General features: G+C 28.8%; 1 protein-coding gene across 1 annotated transcript in view; it reads right to left on the minus strand.

The window, feature by feature from the left end:
- The window catches only part of LOC113375308 (potassium voltage-gated channel protein Shaw), a 315,710-nt gene that overhangs the window by 155,540 nt on the left and 137,676 nt on the right, over positions 1-22,494 (minus strand). Inside the window, exon 3 of the mRNA XM_026615246.1 lies at positions 17,475-17,699. Within this exon, the coding sequence (XP_026471031.1) occupies positions 17,475-17,683 (209 nt within the window). The 5' untranslated portion in view covers positions 17,684-17,699. The remainder of the gene's footprint in view (positions 1-17,474; positions 17,700-22,494) is intronic.

Raw genomic sequence — 22,494 nt, forward strand, 5'->3', positions numbered from 1 at the left:
GAACATTTTATAAACATTACTTGGGAAAATAATACTGTGAACCAATGCAGTATCAATGGCATTTTCGGACAAATACTTAATGAGTAATTTATCAAAACCATTGTAGAAAAGAGGGTTATTTGCTGCGTTGTCACTAAATTAGTCACAGAATCGATGAAAAAACAGGTGTCCACGATATGTAACGCATAAGCAAGAAGTAACGAGAACCAACCTGCCATTACGATAATTTTATACTATTAATTAAATATACAGTAAGTAAAATTTCATAAATAATTTTGAATCAAATTATGCAAATAAAACAATTGAAAACTTGATAGTTGTCAAAATAATTTAATGGAACTAACCGTACCGTAATGAAATATTCGAGAAATATTTAATGGTTTCAAATAAATTATTTTTTCAAATGCTGAAACTTATACGTATATGTTTACAGAAAACTAACTAAAAAAAGGACATTGTCTAATATTTATAAGAGTTATATAAACTGAATTGCAAAGTTAAAATTATTTATTTTAAATATATTAGTGAGCTTTGAAACTTCAGCTAGAAAAAAATTAAAATTCGATTTATTTTCGATATTCAAACAAAAAAATTAAAAAATTAAAAAATTGGGATTTCCCAAAATCAATCGTTTTGTCAACACAGCAGAAAGTTTTTTGAATCATTAAAATCGGATGCTCATTTCTCTAAAAAATTGCCATTTTTGCCCATTTAGTTTGGTATCTCCGAAATGGCTAGACCTAATCACTACTTCTCCCCATCATTACGAATTGAATGTTTTTTGGATCATTCAAATCGAATGATCCATTCTCTCAAAAACACGATTTCTATTTTCTGCACTCTTTGCACCGTATCTCCAAAACGGCTGGACCTGCCTTTGCCAAAAACTAATCAGCACATCTCGCTATCAATAGAAATCGATTGTTAGGTGAACCATTCAAATCGGTTGATCCGTGCGCCCGAAAACGTGGACGAAAAATTGTATCCATGCATACATATATACAAACACACATCCATTTTTTCTGAGGTATGCCAAAATGTTCAGAAACATTCAAAACGTGAAGAAATGTAAAACAATTCAATTTCGATTTTTGGACGATTACAATAACTTACTCTACGGGAAGTTAAAAAAGTTACCAAGCATCAAATTAATTTAATGGTAGAATTATTCACAATTATGAAGTTATTAAAATGATTTTTAGCAAGAGAAACCTATTCAAAATAAGAATAAATATTAATTAGCAAAGCTCGATCAACAGCCAATTTCTACAATCTTTTTTCGTAAACTAATATGAGATAAATTAAATTGATCAGTAATTTATGGCTTTCAGTTATGGAAAAATTTTATATTTTATGTTAAAATTATACAGAACTTTAACCTGGCATTAATTCATTAACTGTAAATGAAGTACTAGCCACTAACTAAAATTATTTAATGCTAATTCTATGTATATGCGCGTATTAAATTTCTCGTATATTGGTGAAAATCAATTAGATGATAATCAACATAGATTTTTATAGTTTTGTACCAAATATAAATTAAAGAGTGTAAATTATTTTTGAGGCATAAATATTCAAGATATGTAAGTTCTCAATCACAACGATCACTACCTTTGAATTCGAATAAATACTAATTAGTAATACGTGGACTACAGCCAAATTTCTGTAATCTTGTTCTGCAAAAGAATATGAGATAATTTAAGTTGATCAAGAATTTATGTGTTCAAATTATAGAACTACTAATTATATGTTTAAACCATACCAAACCTTGATCTGACACTATTTCAAATGTATTCATAGTCAATCAGTGATGACTTATTCTGCGCGTATTATATTTTACGTACTTTGATGATAATTAATTAGGTGACAATCGATTCAGATTTTAAATATCAAAATTTAATAATTTTGTATAATGATTGTTTTTTAATAAAAATTATTATAAATTTTAAAAATTTCGCTCCTGAAACATAAGTATAAATTTAATAAATGATTTTTACTTTGTGATCTATTTCATGATTTGATAGTTTAAAATACTTTTTGTAACACCTGAATGGCTATTTGTTGCAATTCTTTTTTAAAACGATTTAACACTGCTTTTCTTGAAATACCCAATAGCTTTGCCATGTTGTCCACGCTTTCTGAACCTTGTAATTTATTTTTTACAAATACATACTGAAATTTCGTTTTCCGTATAACGAACTTCAAGACTTTACAAAGGTATAGGTATTTGATAAATTTTAATAACTACGATAAAAATGAGATAAATTTTAGCTGAACAAATATAATAATTAAGTAGTTACATAGAATTAATTTTTAAATCAATTATAATTAAAGTTTAAATTTGTATGATGTTATTGTTTTTCATTTAGAATATGTACCTATTATTTACGATTTACACTCAAAAAATATTTAAATAAAAAACAGAATATAACCAATTGATATTAGACGTATGTGAGAAACTATAGCATATTTAATCATATTAACTATTTTGAATAAATTTGCTGGCAATATATTAAAATAGACTCAATTGGTTAACCTAATTGACTTAACCATTAAGAACTCTCTCTCAATGAAATATTATGTAATTTTTGTTAAGAATTACTTACATAGTATTTGAATTATTTCAGAATTGTTTTTCCAAAAACTACAACATCAAATATTCTATTTTCTTAATAGTACACAATAAATTATTTTGTTACTATATATGTTTTATATTCTTTATACTTCTAGTTGAACATTAATGTATTTAGTCCTCATAAATTCTCATTATCATTCTTTTTCTTCAAAACCTTAACTATATTTTTCTTCCGCTTCTTTTGATAACCAGTTTAATTCATTAGTCTATTCACTGACACTGTTATTAAAATTCATTCAACCCAGTTATCAGTCGGAATCAATTCCAATATACATCCATCATTTATCGGGGTATGTAATTTGTTCTATATTCCTCATCACAACATTTAAAAATTGTGTATTTTTAAAATGAATGACAATTATTCAATATATCACATACATTTTTTACGTGAATATTTGTTTAATCACAGCTGGTATGCTGGTACTATTTAATAAATCATAATTAATGCTTTTGGTTAATATTCATATTGATGATTATAAACATAATATGTTCATTTTTTGACAGGCCCTTCTATGTTTTTCTATAAGAAAAATGGTTTACTATAATGTTATACGACTTCTATAATATTACTTTCACATATTTTAAATATACATGATAATATAATGTAGAGTACGGTTTTGTCCCACTTTTTTATCAGCAATAATTTTGTTGATTTACCAGTTAGCTGAAATATAAATTAAATGGTAATTGGAACATTTGTCTACGAAAAATACTGAAATACTATGCTTAAATACGACGGATTAGTCATTCAATAGACTCATACAAGAAAAGGGCGAGTGGCACAATCGTCCACACCCCCAGGACAATTTTGACAGACATGGACATTAGCTAAACAAAAATAGCTATAAGCAAAATAGTTTATAACGACATTTTTTTGTCAGAAATATACAACACAATACGATATTATTAAATGATATCGAACAAAATGTTAATTTAGGCACTGACTCAATGCAATAATTAAAACTTGTTCGAACAAACATACTTGAAATTTCTCCTTATTTCAAAATTCATATAGTTCTAGTTTTTACTACCGTACCTGCCACAACCGTACTCAGTCTCTCCTACCTAGGGGGAAGTCTCGTAACGCCGGACGGCACCAAGGACCGGACACTCTATTTAACACGTATTATTTAAGCGAGTATATATCTTTTCATTTCAAAATACGAGTGAAAGGGGCGCGGGGGGCACACAGATGCAGGATCACGCACCAAAACTTAACTATGACGCACACGGCCACGGCGGTAGCAACCCTTCGCTGTTTTAGGTGCAAAATCACGGAGTCACCTAAATATCAATGAAAGTAATTCTAGCATATTTATGCATTTACATTTGAGTGGTATGCAAAGATAAAAGTTTTACTTGATTGTTATCCGTAAAATGGTAGAATATCATTAGATCTTTTAACCAATTTTAGTAGGTGCCATCAAATGAACGAAAATGTTTGTCCCTTAGCACCGGACACTAAGTCGTCCCTTAGTGCCGGACAGTAAACATATTGATATTTCTTGTGACAATTAACGTAAATCATTCCAATTATTCAATTTTGTTCTGTATGAGTACTAACGGTCACTACATATCCCCATTTTTCGTATTTCCTAGTCAAAGAATGAAAAGCTTATTGTGAATGCGCCAGTTTGAAATCATATTTTTTATAGCAAAGTTTTATTGATAGTATATTATTTTTTAGCTAAGATTGCGGTTTTGTTAATTTAGTTTGATTTCTAACTTTGTTATCTAACATAAATCATAATTTAATAAACATTTCGTAAAATATTTTTTGATTTATTTATAAATAACCTTAAGTGTCCGCCACTTGGGGACTTTCCCCTACTATTTATTTTTTTCATGATTTACAAATTATCTGTATATTTGATAACACTGTAAAAGTTTTCTGCAAGTACTTTAATTTTTCATTAATATCATCCGCGACTCATCAAATTTGAATATTTATATCCTAATGAATATCAGAGGTAGATACACTGACAAAAATTGTCAGCATTTGGAAACAAAATATAATGGAAGGAATGATAAGCGCAAATGGCCTATATACACATTTGAGCGCGCATAATTTGAATATTTTTGTAATTATTAATTGTCACCCAAAAGTACCACGGGGTTTGCGGATAAAAGATAAAAAATAACGGCAATTTGTGCACAGAGCCCAAAGGTTTTATCGACTTTGGCTCGCACGATTATTCAGCTATGTCCGCACATTAAAATTATTTCTGCACGACCTGTGAAAAATTATGCCTATAAATTTCGAGAAAGTTTGGATCATCCACCTTTACTGCAGCTGGAAATTTCACAGAAATTCTTATTTGAATTAAACTGGCAAATAAATATTTATATTGGAATATTATTTTTTTCGAATAATATCAATCACCAGTTAAAACTATCGGTGCATGGCGTCGTGCCTCAAAGCAAATTGCTGGAACTTGCCGTGCCGTAATATATTTTTTTTATATAATTAACTGTATAATTTTTGAAAACTATAAAAAACTTAGAATGTAGTGAATTTTGAATTTTTTTTTTCAACAATTTGTTTGACTGTTGATCTATGCCCTCAAAATTGTGGACAATTTTTTTTATTCGTACATACATACCCGATATATATATATATACGAGGTCTGTACTCGATATATATATATATATATATATATATATATCGTATATATATATATATATATATATATATATATATATATATATATATATATATATATATATACAACTATGAAAATATGACCAAATCGGACGCTTTTAAATAATTATTTATTTAGTGATCTCTCAAAGTCGCTATGGTCAATGTGTCTTATATTTGTAGATATATGAAAACCTTATATAAGAGTATCAAACCATTTTTATATTAGTACATCATCTATTTTTAATATACGTCATGTGGGTAGGTATGTATGTGTATGCTCACGATATCTATATTCTTCTTATATCTTCACTTGTGTTTCCCCCAAGTTTTTTGGGTGAATAAATATTTACAGATAGCTCTCAAGATTTCATAAGCTGCGAAGTCGTGCAGTATATATTAAGTACATGGTAAACTTTTCTAACGCAAAGCCGACTTCTTCTAGCCAATATTATCTATCTACACTTCATATGATCATGTACATAAATATACATGTATATTCATAAATATACACTTGACTGAATATATATATATATATAGAGTTGGGTAACTCCAAAGTGAGTTATTTATCCCAATGATAAATTGCGTAAAAATTAAGTTTTTTTGCTAATATAGTTTTTTTTTAATTTTCAGGTGGACAAAATTTTGGGCATGCCTAGATGTGGTAAGATAAGATAAGATACATATTTTTAATAAAAGTAGCATAATTACCAACTACCTGTCAATAAAATACCGTTATATTGATACATACATTTCTGAGATACATATTTTAAGTTAATTTTTAAAATATTATGAATTATGACAGAATGCAGAAAGCAAAAAAAATTTTTTTGTTAAATTGAACTCGGACGAAATTACGGCAGATATTTTTTTTTGAATAAAATAACCTATGTTACACCCAATTACATACACTGCCTGCCAAAGCTATATATATATATATATATATATATATATATATATATATGTATATATGTATGTATATATATATATATATTAGAGCGGTCGATTTGTATGGATCAAAAAAGTCGCTTAGGCATACATGATTTTCGGATACTAGGGATCAAAATAAAATACTTTGCTGAAGAATCTATACGTCTAAAATGAATTCTGATGCCCCGTGCATTGACCTAAAAATAAGGGTTAAATTTTAAAATTCCATTTTGACACATTCAGAGTGCCACTAACTTTGGAAAGCCAATTTACTCATGCCCATGGTTCATCCTCTGGGACCTCCCCTGATCGGTTTTTCAACATTCAACCTTATTTTTGGATCAAAGCACGGGACATCAGAATTTGTTTCAGAGGTATGGTTTCTTCAGCAAAGTATCTTATTTTGATCCCTTGTATCCGAAAATCATATGTGCCTAAGTGACCTTTAGATCGACCCGCCGTAAAACGGTCAATATATGAACTACGCAATATATTTGATTATTCGTTACTAACATTACATTACAACGTAGTTTATCCTTATAAGTCATACGCGTGAGCAGCAATAGCCTTCTTTACCAACGGTCTATCAAAACCACATACAAATAGAGCAAAACATTAAATTATTAACGTGTTAATAATTACTTTGTATTTGCTTTCAACCAAGTAAAAAGTAAAAAGTAAGGTAATAAAATGTCTATTTTATACTGATCGACGCTCTACATATTATTTGGTGGCAGCGGATTTCTACATATTTGGTTAGCAGCGGTAGAACCCAACATTTATTTGGTATCATCAGTGGGATATCTCGTGGGTACCATTGGTGCTTCCTACAACATATTCAATCTTTATCCGAAAATCTGAGCAGTTATAAAATACACTCATGTCAGGACATTGTTGCTAGTCGTAATTGAGCCATTGCAAGTTATATGCAGACAAATTTGACTTTTACTTTCAATTACATTTAACCAGTTGAGATTAAATAAACAGTGACTCGTATATTCCTCTTTATTTGATATGTCGTGTCCGCTTTGAAGTTGTTCTTATATGTTTGACCTTTTTGTGCAAGCATTACGCAGTCTTTTTTCTTTGGTAATTTGGTTTTTACACTTTTCCGCGCAATTGCTCCACGCCGCTTGTAATTTCCCTCTCGAGTTCTGTTTTTATTAGGGCTCGTGCTTCTGCTGTTTTTACCTCCGTAATGAATGCGTATTATGTAAATGCCTTTAGACCACAGCCGAGCGACTCGGCACGGCCATGCAAGGCGAAATATTATTTGATTCGTGCTCTCACTCATATTAAACTATTTAACAGAAATGATTTGTGACACACTCTCAACAAACAAAAACAAAAAATAAACTTTGTATGTTCTCATTTAAATATGCTAAGCAGACACAAGTACGTTGAGAAAATATATCTTTTACACTCAGAGGGGATGAAACAACGGTGATGAATTTCATACATTTAACATCTAGTCGATTGTACGTGTTGATGTTTACTTATTTACATCAACTAATGCCTTTAGCAGCAAGAAAAATCACGGTCGAGTAACGCATGTAACTTATAACTTTATGTAATAAAGTTAGTGCAGTGGCAGAATAGCTCAGTCAGTAGCATGCCCGACTCACACGCTAGCGATTCTCGGATCAATCTCTGGCAATGACATAGAATTTGAATTGTTGAGTTGAATTTGGATAAAATTACAAGTAAGAAGAAAAGCATATATTAAAATTGGAGAAGATAAGATTCAGAAGTAATGAAGAATAAAGAAATCAGTTGTTAAGAGAAGAAAATATATTAATATATATATATATATATATATATATATATATATATATATATATATGATTTAGTTGTTAATTTTGATGTTGAGATATATGAGTACAGTAAGTTCTTGTGGAGCGATACTTCAAAAAATAAAAAGCAAAGATTTATAAATTAATATTTAATTCCAAACGTTTCGACATTCAATTTAATGTCATCATCAGTGGATACTAATGTTGGTAGGTTACATCTAAGATGTGTACACAGCACTAGAAATTAGCACTAACATTTCTACATCTATGTGCTAATTTCTAGTGTTAGTGCTAATTTCTAGTGTTGTGTACACATCTTAGATGTAACCTACCAACGTTAGTATCCACTCATATACTCGTATATATATTGATTAAATAATGAAAAAATAAATAGATATAAAAATAAAATGCCGTCGGTGGCTAAACGCCAGTAAGCGATGGCATATAAAAATAAATATTCGCTTTATTCAGTTCACAGTGAAGAAAATATCTAAGTTTTTTACAGTGATACACGTGCAAATTGACATTGAATAAAGTTTGGGTGATATAAATATTTCCAAATATTCCAATAAATATTTTAATTCTGTTGTGCAAAACCCTCTTTGCATTTCTTTTATTTTGGATTTTTCATTCGATTTGAGCAGAGATATTCGATCAGAATGCCTTTTCAAGTTAATCATGTCCTTGGAGGCAAGTGAAACGGGAAGACTTTTTTCACTTCGAGTTCATAAACTAACTGTTCATATAGCAATACATTTGATAATAAACTTCATTAAAACATTTGAAAAAATTGATAATATTAACATCTTGATTATTAAATGAATTCCTCATAATTATAACATAGTGTAACGAGAGTTGATTGCTCATGTGTGATGTTTGCATACTTAGCTCTATAGGAAACTAAATATGTATATCTTGGTAATATTAGAAATATTAATAATTGCAATAACTTGGTGAGTCGGAATAATTATAATCTAAAGTGATAAAAATAAAATATGAGATACTTTTTATTGCTATTTACTTAGCTGTATCTACAGTAATTCAATAAAACACGAATATTTCTAGTTTAGAATATATTTTTCAACAATTCAATTGCTTTACTTATGTTAAATAGTAGAAATTTCTTTAAAGTACAATTGTAAAATTTATTAAACTGTATATTACCTAGAGAGAGCACATCAAAATTGAGCGGAAAAAAATTGAAAAAAAATCTGGGAGTTGTATTGGTTGCTAAAATAAAAGCAAAAATTAGCTTATTTTATACAAAACAGTAATGATTTCAGTATGGGTTTATCCATATGTATCTACTAAATGCTATAGTAATTTCCGCACAGTATTTGACCAATAAATTTATTAATAGCGACCTTAAAATTAAACTGTCCGGAAATGTCGTTAAAGAAATGAGCATAGAGTACTACGATAAAAATTGAAAATTTCCCATTCCATTCAAGCAATTATAGAATTAACATCTGTCGAATATGATATAACAGAAAATATGGCGATTTTATCTAATAAACTAATGAGTAAAAAATCTTCTGCTAGCTAGATTAACTGAACTTTAGCTGATAATTTATAGAATTTACGTTAGCTAATAATTTGCAGAAAGTTGATTAAGTTATGTTAAACTATTATTAAAATAAATCTATACTGCGATATCAACAATTTGAAAACACGTCAAAATAAGTAAAGTAATTTGTTTACCGAATATGATCGATTGCCTATCGATTGTTTTTTATATATCATCTACGAAATGAAGGGTTATTACTAAAATTAATTTCTTGATTTTTATATCTGATGCCTTAAATGTATAGTAGTATCTAAATATAGTTTCTGTTAATATGAAGTGTAAGTTTCAAGCTTCTGATAAAATAAGTGTTGCAAATCTGCAAAATTAAACAAGATCACGTTCGCTGATTGTGCAGAACTTGTGATTTTCTTGTGGCCGATCTCCTTACAGAATACTAAAAGGGTAATGCCAGCAGATGTCGACAGATAATTACTTTCCAGCTGAAATAATCAAGTTTTGTTAAGAGCTCTCATAAATTGTTTAAAGCGGATAAGTCGAAAAATTATCTCAACCTTAACGATTATCGAAAAAATTATTATTTAATATATCTCGCATATTAAACATTTTGTTACTGTTTTCCTGTTACAAAAAACGCTATAGAATAGAGCGGTGCTTAAAGGTCGGTGGATAAAAAGGCCCAGAATCAATATCTTATTTTATCAAAAGTTATGCATTTTTTAACAACAATATTTGATAGTAGAGGGAATAAAATTTATAATCAGCTATCACCTTGATTCTTACAATGTTGCTATTTAGAGAAAAATTTAGAGAAATGCAATCCAAGACAAAAGAATTTTCTTTCGGTGTTAGTATTTTTGTAGTGAGCACTGTTGTTTAGTTTATGAGACCTTCCATAATATAATCTTTGAATGTACGTTATTTAGAAAATTGTTTTAGAAAATGTCGTATTAATTCGGCTACTAATTTGCAAGACACACCTGAACAATATATATTTGCATGTATGTGTGTGTATGCATGTACAATTTAATGATTGTAAAAATTACTTTATCCTAGTACTTTACCAAATAGCTGATTAGTGTATATAAATGTGAACATTATTCATTTTTTAAGATCTATGATAAGTGAGCTATCGAGCTATCCATAAATACAACTGTAAAAATGTATATATAATATATTTCAAATGACTAGAGAAGTAAGTGATAGGTATAATTTTTGATAAATTATATCAAAATTACGCTCACCTAAATATGCATACACTTTTCTTAATTATTATTTCATGCCTAAGAAGTTTTTACCATTCAAATACTATATATTTGTATATTGAAATACATGAATTTCAGTAGTTGAAAGAAATCGAATTGATCTGATTTCTGTAAAATATACATTTCGGAGCAAAAAGTATGCATTGCGTTCGAAGCAAATAGATTTTGGCATTGTTCCAAAACGTGGAAAATTATTGAGATATTGCGACGATAACTATCTTCGCGTAACGGAAGGTAATGGACGGCCACGTTTTTCGCGAAGACTTCACCCCCTGCGAAACGGGTTCAACAACCAGTGAATTTCATCAGTGGAGTCAGGTATATATTTAAAATTCAGGCATGTATTTGTTTACATGTTGAGTATTACTATATTTGCTAATTATGTGCGAAAAAGGTATGTTTATAAGTATGTGAGTGTTTTGACTTTCCGAAGGAGAAGTTTGTTTTCTCAGATCAGATTTTCTAATGTTATGTTTGGTCGACGTTTCAAGTTATTCTGAAAATTTTGGAAAAGTAGGTGTATGTTTGAGTCGATTTTTGACCTTTTGTCGACGTTTTCTCAAAAGCGAGTAGACCGTTTTCAAAAATTTACGATCCAAAACATTAGAAAATAAGTGTTAGAGTTGAACAACCCTTGACCCCAAGCACCGGACACTCCATTTAACACGTATTATTTATCGAGTATAAATCTTTTCATTTCAAAATACAAGTGAAAGGGGCACTGGGGGCACACAGGTACAGGATCACGGTGGAAGCAACCCTTTCCTGTTTTAGGCGTAAAATCACGGCGTCACCTAAATATCAATGTAAGTAATTCTAGCATATTTATGCATTTACATTTGAGTGGTATGCAAAGATAAAAGTTGTACTTGATTGTTATCCGTAAAATGGTAGAATATTATTAGATCTTTTAACCAATTTTAGCGAGTGCCACCAAATGAACGAAAACGTCTGTCCCTTAGCAGTGGGCACTAAGTCGTCCCTTAGTGCCGGACAGTACATACTGATATTTCTTGTGAGAATTTACGTGATTTATTCCAATTATTTAATTTTGTTCTGTATGAGTGCCAACGGTTACTACATACCCCCATACTTCGTATTTCCTAGTCAATGAATGAAAATCTTATGATGAATGCTCCAGCTGAGAGCATCGGTGTGGCCCAGCCAAAAGGGTGGATAAATAGTGATTTTTTTGCAATATTTAAGAATATTTGTCAAAGACACATGTGCAAACATTCCAAAGTGTGGAGATGACTACATATGTGATCAAGGCAGGTTATTTTGAAATGTCCGGTACTAGGTGCCACTGTTTAAAAACATATTTTTTTATACCAAAGTTTGATTGATAGTATTAATTATTTTTAGCAAAGATTGTGGTTTTGTTAATTTAGTTTGATTTCTAACTTTGTTATCTAACATAAATCATAATTTAATAAACATTTCGTAAAATATTTTTTTAATATTTATAAATAACCTTAGGTGTCCGCCACAAGGGGACTTCTCCCTTAACAAAAGCCTATTCGACGATATTGCTAACAATTTCCCAAGCTTTTGCGATGATTGCATGTATGGTTTATGAATGCATAAGACTTACATCCATTTATTAAGATGATAATTATGTACTTTAAACTTTTATAAAGACATAAGTATGGTTACAAAAATTTATTTTAAGGTCAAACACTCATTTTTCATGTGATATTATTTAAAAACTATAGTGAGTGCTGGAAATATTTTGTTGGATTTATTAAGACGACCATACGACCCAGGTTTTCACTTTGTGTTTCAGGTTTTTCTAAAAGCTATATTTATTACGAATTTAGATCTGTTGTCCCAGTTATTCCGAGTTTTCAAAAATATTAGTTTTAATTTGAATCTTTGCATTTGCTTAACGTTTTTAGTTGCTTGATATTAAAATTGAAACTACTAAAATGATGTATACAATAAACATGCTAATATCAAACAATCCGTTATGAATGAATAAATTACCGAGTACAAATTTCTAAAGGCGAGTTAAAACAGCCCCTCATATTAGTATAATCACAAACTTTTCATGAATTTGAATTTACGAAAATTAGCAAAAACTTTGAAATCGAACCTTTTGACTACCTGACAGAAGTGCTATTTTTTCATAATAATTAAATAGTGAAGTTCTTACTAGATTTAAATACAAATTGAATCATTTGAAAAAAAAACTTCTTATTGTATCCTTAAGTAGTGTATTTGTTATTTTAAAATTATATTTAAGTTATTTAGCCCATCGTCCCGGTTTTGACTTAAAAAATATGGTCATCTTAGCTTTATACAAATAACGATAATTACAATAATTAAATTTCTATATTCGGTGAATTATATAAAAAATATATTACAACATAATTTAAGTTGGTTACATCATCATCGTTATTGGTTTAACATAACGATAAGGTCGACAATACGCATAAGAAGAATATATTAGTCCAAATTTTCGTTACTGCAAATCGGTCATATTTTAATATTTTGCAATAAGAGCGAGAAATGTAAATAAAACATATATCATTTCCCAAATCTTATTTCATTCGAATGTTATAGATGTGTGTCCAAAAAGGTTTTTGATATCCTTAGGGCAACACTTGGCGCAGGCACGTGTGTCCGACAGATTGAAGAAGTGGCAAAGTGTCAGTGATGATTTACCGCTTCTATTGTAGCCAAGATATCAAATTTGAAAGGAATCTTTTTACAATAATAGAGTTTTTTTATTTATGTTGTGATACTATGCGGGAAAACGGATTTCTAAGGATATTAAGGAAGTTACAAAGCTGATGTTATTTATATATTTATTTCACAACTCTATTTTTGTAGTTGGTATATGTAATTTAAGACATTGTCAATTCTAATAATGATTGTTTTCTGATATGTTTTTTTGATAGATGAAGATTTAAGTAAACAGCAATTAAATATCAAACAATAAAGTAATTCAAATCTTATTTCGCTATACTTCTTAATGAGCTTCATTTTTCAATCAAATATATAATTGTACAATAGATATTCTATCATTCCTCAAAGATTAGGTAAATTTCTTAGGCTAGATCTATATGTGTTTTGAATTATTTTTGATTTAGATTTTCAAGTAAATTATTTTACTTAAAAATGTACTATTTCTACACTGTTACTATTTGAACTTGAAAACTAATTTTTCCAAAGAAAGCAAAAAATGGAAATTATGTTTTTGATAGAACAGATCATCCGATTCGAATGATTCAAAAAACATTCAATGTGACGTAGTGTAATTGATACGACGTGTAGTTTTGGAAAAGGCAGGCTTAGCCGTGTCGGAGATGTAGAGCTAAAAGCATATAAATAGTAATTTTTGGAAGTAGTTATAGTAGAAGTTAAAAGCTGATCATCTTTTGTTCGAAATTAAACAGAAATTAATAATTAATGAAAATTTCATTAAATGCCTGGTAATTGAAATAAAATTGAACAAAAATTGTCCCAGAAAGCTTGATAAAACCACGCTCAAAATAAACTTTTGAATATGATTTACTCGTCTCAACTGTGATCGATTTGATAAAACTGTGACAATGATGCTCAACATCTGATAGAATTACTATTATAGCTCTCTTCATGTTAATATAGTCGCAGAAAAGTTATTAAAACTAGCCAATTTTTAAATAAGGCGACTGTGTCATTGTGTCCATATACGCAGTTTTGTCAGTATTTCTCTATATATTTTTATTATACCTCTATATAAACTATTCAATAAATAAACACTTTTGCAATGAAAAATATATAATATATCATGTTTTTTGTATTCATTTATCTCCATGTAACGCAAAATTATTTATGTAATTTGTTCTAATTCTGAGTTTCTTAAAGCGCGGTTCCCATATGACACAATATTTAGCCAGATTTTTAACTTAAATCCAAGTTTCCATTCAATGTTACGCGGTACGCATTCGCCGCGTTATAAGAGGGTTGACTGTATTTGTAATTGTGAAACGTACATAAATGAAATATGATAAATGAAATTGCGTAATAAAGAGAATATGTAAAACATTCCAGTTGTTTATAGTACAATAAAATGTTGACTTATAATTGCTGAGCGGATCAGCCGGGCAGGTAATATGGGCAACAATAAAATGAACATTAACAACGTGAAGGCGTTAATGTCGCAATACTGGAAGTTATACGTTTGAAATTACCATGTGGCTCATATTTAGTATGTTTAATACATTTAGAACCCACAACCACGCTAACTGATAATTAATATTTCTAAACGGCAATACGTGTATCATTCCGTGTCTGCTATCTTCGCCATAATCAAATAAAATTGTTTATGTACTCAAATACTTAAGTGGATCATTAAGCCGATGTATATTAAACAATTTGAAGCATCGAGATGTAGGGGATACTTTCATTAGATATTTTATGGGTTTCTTGATGTATTAGTAATTTTCTATATTCTTATAATTAGTCAAATTTTAATTATTTATTTTTGTCTTAGTTATTTGAACAGCTCATGATCTACAGAATATTGTTAAACACTGAGAAGAGAAAATAAGAGTAAGACAGACTGGATACGATTAAGCTACTTTTTAAAATATTTTTGTTAATTTACCACTTAGCTGGAAAAAAGTAAATTAAATGATAATTTGAACATGTGTATGCGTAGAAATACCGAAATAGTGTCCTCAAATACGATGGCTTTACCATATAATCAAATCATACTAAAAAAGGGCAAGTGTTACAACCTCAACATAAACTTAGGTTTAAACATAATAGCTATAAACACCAAAATTTTTCAAAACGACTTTTGTTTGTCACTATATTGGAAACCCTTGCGTGTATAATTTGAGCTAAAATTTTCTTATTTTTTTAATATAATCAAACTAGAGATTTTATAAAAAAATGTTTATTATTTAACTGGTATATTATTTATTCTTACTACAATTAGTAAAAATATGACTAAAAATAGAAAAAATAACAGGTTTTGTACAATTATCTGTGAAAAATATATATCAAGGTTTTTTCAAATATTATAGAATTAATTGTTCAAATGAATTGTTCAAAGGTATTCTGCTTTCTTCTTTAATATAATTGAAATAAAGCATTTGATTAAAGACTCGGATATACACTACATTTAAATATAATATAATATAGCTTCAAGTTTTATAGGTTCACATAAAAAATATGCAAATATATAAGTCAATTCTATGATATATTATTACTTTAAATTTGCATTTCGTTCTGCTGCAAAAACGATCAAATATGAAAAATAAAATAATACATTTATTTTTATAATGGAATATAATAGAAAAACTTTGAATTACAGTCCAGAATAATAAATGTCTGTATATTCCGTTCGTTATAATACTTCAGCATATATCTGCTTTTGCAGATGAAATCGCATATACTTTTTATCACAAAATCGAGAGAAACAGGAAAATTATAAACACTACTGTATGCTATGAAAATGTAGAACCTCATAAATGTAATAAATAAAAGAATTTATTATTTGATTTTTTTACTTTTTACAGATTTTATGATGTAGGTAGTATGGGGTACCCGTGGGGTAAGTTATAGTAATCGTCAAAAAATCAAAAATAAAAATTTCAATATTCTTATATGCACAATTTTTTGTCCAGCTTTTTGATAGCACCGATCAACCGATTCGAATTATTCAAAAAGCTTTCGATTCTTATTGATAGAAACATGCTGATTACTTTTTGCGGATGGTTGATCGAACCCTTTCGAAGATACTCAGCAAAGAGTGCAAAAAATAGAAATTAAATTCATTCAGAGAACGAAGCATCCGATTTCAATGATTCAAAAAATATATAACTGGTATTGACGAAATGAAGAATTGGTTGAATTTTCGCTAAGGCAGGTTCAGCAGTTTTGGAGATCTAGAAAAAAAAGTTGAAATAGAATGTCATATCCGACGAAAATAAGATATTTTCAAAAATTTAGAAATCATTTCTAAAAAAAAACTCATAACTTTAATAAGAGACAATTTGTTCAAATGTTTTCTCTTTTTTCTTCTCTGAACTTTTCACAATTTTAAATTATGGTGCGGGAAGTTACAGGCACAATGCCATGCACCACTAGTTAACCATAGTGCAGTAAACGGAGACAATTGGGTATAACCTCTGAATTTTTTTACTGTGCTCCGATTTGCATTATTTTGGAATTAGGTTCATCTTACCCTCAAGTTCAAAAGTGAAAACAATTTGGATGTGTATGCATTCAGTTCACTCTTATAAATTAATAAAAAGGATAATCAAAAATTTAGTTTAATTTTATTGATCTGCATGAACGCCTGATATATATATATATATATATATATATATATATATATATATAACATATGTGGAGTTAAAAATTAACTATCGACTTTTTGGACACATGTCCATTAAATTAGATTAAATTACGTATGTTATTTATGCACTATGAATACGAGTATAGCACATAAAAAGTCAATGCGCATTGATGATTTTGCATATATATATTATATATATATATATATATATATATATATATATATATATATATATATGCAAATGCATATAAAAAGAGGGAGATCTCATGAAGGTAATCCAGAAAATCCAGCTTGCCAAATAACACTCACAATTTAAATACTGTGAATTTTGAATTAAATATTTGTTTATATTTTCTGCATGAAATCAGTCGATAAAATAGATTATCTTACCTATAGTAATTGAGCACTTGAGCGAAAACGCCAGGATGCCGGTCAAAAAAGTACTCGTTCAGTATAGGGTCATAATTGCCCAACGCCTCGGTCAGCCTGGAGAGGCGGGTCGCCGGTATTTTCTTCAGCGTTGCTTTGTAGGTCTCGTGGCGTATGCCGCCGACGTTCAGCACCACACGGTTTTCGGCATCCATATTTAGAAGATTCATTTTGACCAGATTTTTGCTGAAATTTGAAATTGAAGTTCATTATATGAAATATAATAACACATGTTACATTATGCTATGGATATAGATAAAGAAGCGCGCGCACACACACACACACACATATATATATATATATATATATATATATATATATATATATATATATATATATGTATACATAGAATGTAAATTTTGGTGTTGATAAATTGTCTTAACTGCAAAGGTTTTTACATTGGTGAAACAAGCCAAAATCTACACAAGATTTCGCAACACAGAAATAATTAAAAAATAAGAATTAGCATAAAACAGAATGCATAAATAATCTTCAGCATAACATTGATTTATTAAACCTGAGTACATTACATTTTAAAACCAATATATTTAAAGGAAGATTTATTGAAAGTTGTGTAATATCGTTAAACAATTATGGAATCAACGAACGACTTGACAGCTATTTGCTTTGAAATGAATACGAGATATCCCTCGACCAATTTTCAAACAATATTTTAACTGAATGAAGCGTGTCCCTTTTTATTACTTTCCAAAATCGTACCAGTTCGCACATTTTTTAAAAAATCTTTGTAAACACAATTCAGCGCTCAGTCTCACAACAACTATGTTTTTTATTATTATACAGTTATTTATTCAATAATTATGCATTTTAAATTATAAAATTTAGACAAGGTGTGCTTTATGAGCATGCTACAAATAAATTGGGTTACTCCAGTTTAAGTTGCCACTGGCATTAGGCTATATATTCAGTTGAAAGAGAACAAAGATGCTGTAAAACACGTTTTTTCATCATCCTTTATTTCATTTTATGTATAGTAAGTACTCTGAAGATTTTGGTGCACATATTTAAACATCAAAATTATTATAGAAAACATGACAAGAACCTTTTGCACTCCATAGTTATTTACATATGTATAATCAAATAGAGAAAAATACATAACATAGCAAAATGTTTTTTCCGTTATCCATTCAATTCTGAAATAAACAAACATATTTATTCTTAACTTTCTTTTTATTAAATTTGGAATTTAAATGTATTGATTCTTGCCAATTTAATAAAATAATTTATAATATATATATATATATATATATATATATATAATATATATCCATTAAAATAGAAAAACATAGTAATCAACAAAGCGCTACACAGAATTCAAATAGTTTTTTCTCGTTAGTACTGTTTTTTAATTCAGAGCAACATCGAGAAACTTTGTTCATAAATATGGACTGAGTTTGCAATGCTCAGTACAACTAGTTTATAAAATATATTTAAAATAACAAATTCTTGTTTAGTGTGTATTATAATATAAGTAGTAAGCTATCTACTTTCATCAATTATCGTTGGTGCAGCATAGCCTTAATATATCACATATGCATTTAGCAGCTAAAATTATTTCTGAAGTTCACATCTGACATTGCATTTAATGAAAATTTTTTGAATGTACGCGATTGATGTTGATATTTGTTTTGTTTTCACATTCGAGCATATATGTATGTCGACTTGCTCCTAACCAATACCATTTAGCGAGATGCAAAACATCACATTACATAAAGAGCAAATATTTCTACGCTTCAAAACTGATGCGAGCACAGAGGAAAAGTTTACTTTATATTTCAAAGTTTATGGAAATGCACATCACAAAATTAGTATACTGTTACTCATTTAATTACACATCTGTGAGTAGGTGATTACATTATATTTGTATATGTGCATAAACACTACGTACCATTAAAGGAATTGTAGGAAGCATATTCAAGAGGATGAAATAATTTAATGGGTTTATGAAACTACCAAAATTTTTAATACACCACACCATTATCTTAGGTAAACTTAAGACGTTTGATTGTAGTTTACGATTAAGACAAATATCTTTTATAATTAAAATTTTTTTTGAAATTCTAAAATATTTTTTTTGTTTTTCCTCAAAACAATCGTATCGTCAACATCATTTTTTGAATCATTCAAATCGGATGCTTCGTTCTCTCAAAAACTGTCATCAACTGTCAACTGTCGGCTGAACCTGTCTTTGTTAAAAACAAATTACCACTTCTCCCCATCATTACGAATTGAACGTTTTTGAAATCATTTGAGTCGGATGCCCGGTTTTCGCAAAAATCGAGTTTCCATTTTCTGCAATTTTTGCTTCATATCTCGGAAACGGCTGGACCGACCTTTCCCAAAAACTAATCAGCACTAATACGCATCAGTAGGAATCGAATGCTTTTACAATTATTCAAATCGGTTAAGCGGTGCTCTCAAAAACGTCGACACACACATCCATTTTATCTAAAACGTAAAAATAGCAAAAATTCTCAATTTTGATTTTTGTCCCATTATTCCCACGCTATGGGAAGTTAATAAAGAAATATACAAGAATATTGAATATGGTTTCTTAAATTTTTTATCAACAACTTCGAACAAGCTTCGAACAAACAATTCAATATGTAATTTAATTTTTTTTAATATTATCCATTGTCACAGTTTTGGAACTAGGTCTTGGGGACATTTGCATGGATGATTATGCAGTTTATGGAAATAAATTAATACGTCTTTATTTAAAAAAAAAAAAGTTTTTAGTCATATACAAAGTGTTGGTGCACAATAAATCTTGAAGTATTTCGCATGTAACTTTACCTAACATAATCTTTTATATCTCAGACGCTAGTAAAACTAAAAATAATCAAAAATTTCATCAAGTTCTTAATTACTTTATAATCATTAGGTTCCACGAGATCTTTTGTAACAAAATTTACCTCAGCTGTAAGTAAACTTTGACAATGATTCGAAAAGTTGAATTAACTGATTATAAAGTAATAAAACTTTTCATACCATAGATGTTCATTTTCATTAGTGCGGCATTTTTCTAGGCGCCATGCGAAAAATTAAGTTTTTTTTATCGAATATGATAGAATTATATAATATCAATTGGGGTCATATTTCATGATTAAGAGTTAATTGAAAAAAAGATAAGTTATTTTTTTGAAATTTAATAATTTAATGGATTGGATACAAAATTTCACCATGAAAAGTTGTTTTTTCAATTATTACAAATATTAATATGACGGCACACTTAGGATCGACAATGATATTTTTTAATTTTGCAATGCACCATTACATATAATTATAGAAATTTTATTTATAAAAAATATATTTCCTTATAAGATAATTTAATTTTTATTATTTCTTTATTTAGTAAATCTGGCATATGTTTACATTTATCTAATTTATATTGGGTATTTCAAGTTTATACATTAACATGCAAGACACAAACAATATTCATTATATAGGGTAGGGCGGGGTACAAAAATCCAATTTGTCTCTGAGAAATTATATTGTACAAACCAAACCAATTTTATTACTACAAATAACACATATCAAGCAAACAACTATCTGACTATATTCAGTAAAACTGCCATCCAATTCACCATTGTAGATATATGATTTTATGGTGTTTTTTCAAACATTGCCATTCCTGGTTGTGAATGGGTATACACACGTGAAACCGAAAATAGACATTTTCTGGAAAACGATTTCAAAAATGTATCAGACATTCGATAAAACTCAATAATGACTCGATTTAATTAGATTTACGTTTGATCGGTCGAGTCGTTAAATTTTAATTAACAGTTAAATGAAATGCGTTTGTTTGCAAATGCCGTCAGATTTTAAAATAAAAATGCTATTTGGTTATTTATGATTATGGAATTTTATAATTATTAATATTCACTAGCTTTATGTGTTAATCAATCAAGCTTTTTGTCATTAATTACCAATTGAAGTGATAATATGTTATTCCCGTTATATTAATTAAAATATCAATTTTATTTAAAAAAATCAAAGTGTGCGTAGGAGATATCATTACGAATTGTATTGATTCGTTTTGTGTAAAATTGGTCAAATCGTTTTTTGGCAGTGAACATTTCAGCTTTGTTCTGCTAATTTATATACTATTTTGTAAATTACGATATTCGTGGAAACTTTTTAGTGTTAAATAGTAAATGTTCGCCCAAATTCTGTATGAATAAATGTTGAAAATGATTATTTCAGCAATTTATAAAATTTAAAAAAATATTTAATATTCAATTCTTGTTTTTCGCGCTTAATAATTTTTATGTATTTTAAGTAAAATAACCTTCATATATTGGTAAAATCCCAATTTAGTTTAATCGTTTGTTAATGTATTGCATATTTGTGCAAAGTTTTATGAATATACAAATTACTCGTTATTTCAGTAGATAAAGCTTTAGCCCTACAACCTCAAATTTGTCGAGGTTGCTTTCTATACTATACTAGCGTTAAAACAATGCCTGATTAAATATAATTGTTGTTTAATATATATAAAGCAAAGAAAAATTTGATTTTCTCTTCTAACAATAGCCTGCTGATTGTTATCATTAAAATGTACTTAATAGTTTGGAAGCAATTTCCATATGATTATACCTCGTATCCTAAATGCAGTGAAGTTTATCCAACCTTTATTAAATCAATTAAGCCCCAGATGTAATATAATTATTTCGCTATTGAACTTGACATTTATGCTCGAGTTGGTTCAGCAACACATGTATGCAAGTGTTGTATTTTCAAATAAGTGAACTGAATTGCATTTTGACAGACTATTATAAAATAGAGCTTTCAGACTGTATCAGGAATCTTTAATTACCTAAAGGACGTACTTCTATCACTTGTCACCCATGCGGGTACTCTTTATACATAGAGAGAATTTTGTTTCAGATAATACAAGTAAATATTTTCCTAAAGTAAGTAGAAGTATTAAGTAAGTATTTGTTACCTGCATGGA

Source organism: Ctenocephalides felis, unplaced genomic scaffold (assembly GCF_003426905.1).
Source record: "Ctenocephalides felis isolate EL2017-DRISC unplaced genomic scaffold, ASM342690v1 CF-g0.4_SCAFFOLD_01886, whole genome shotgun sequence".
In the NCBI taxonomy this organism is placed as follows: Eukaryota; Metazoa; Arthropoda; class Insecta; order Siphonaptera; family Pulicidae; genus Ctenocephalides; species Ctenocephalides felis.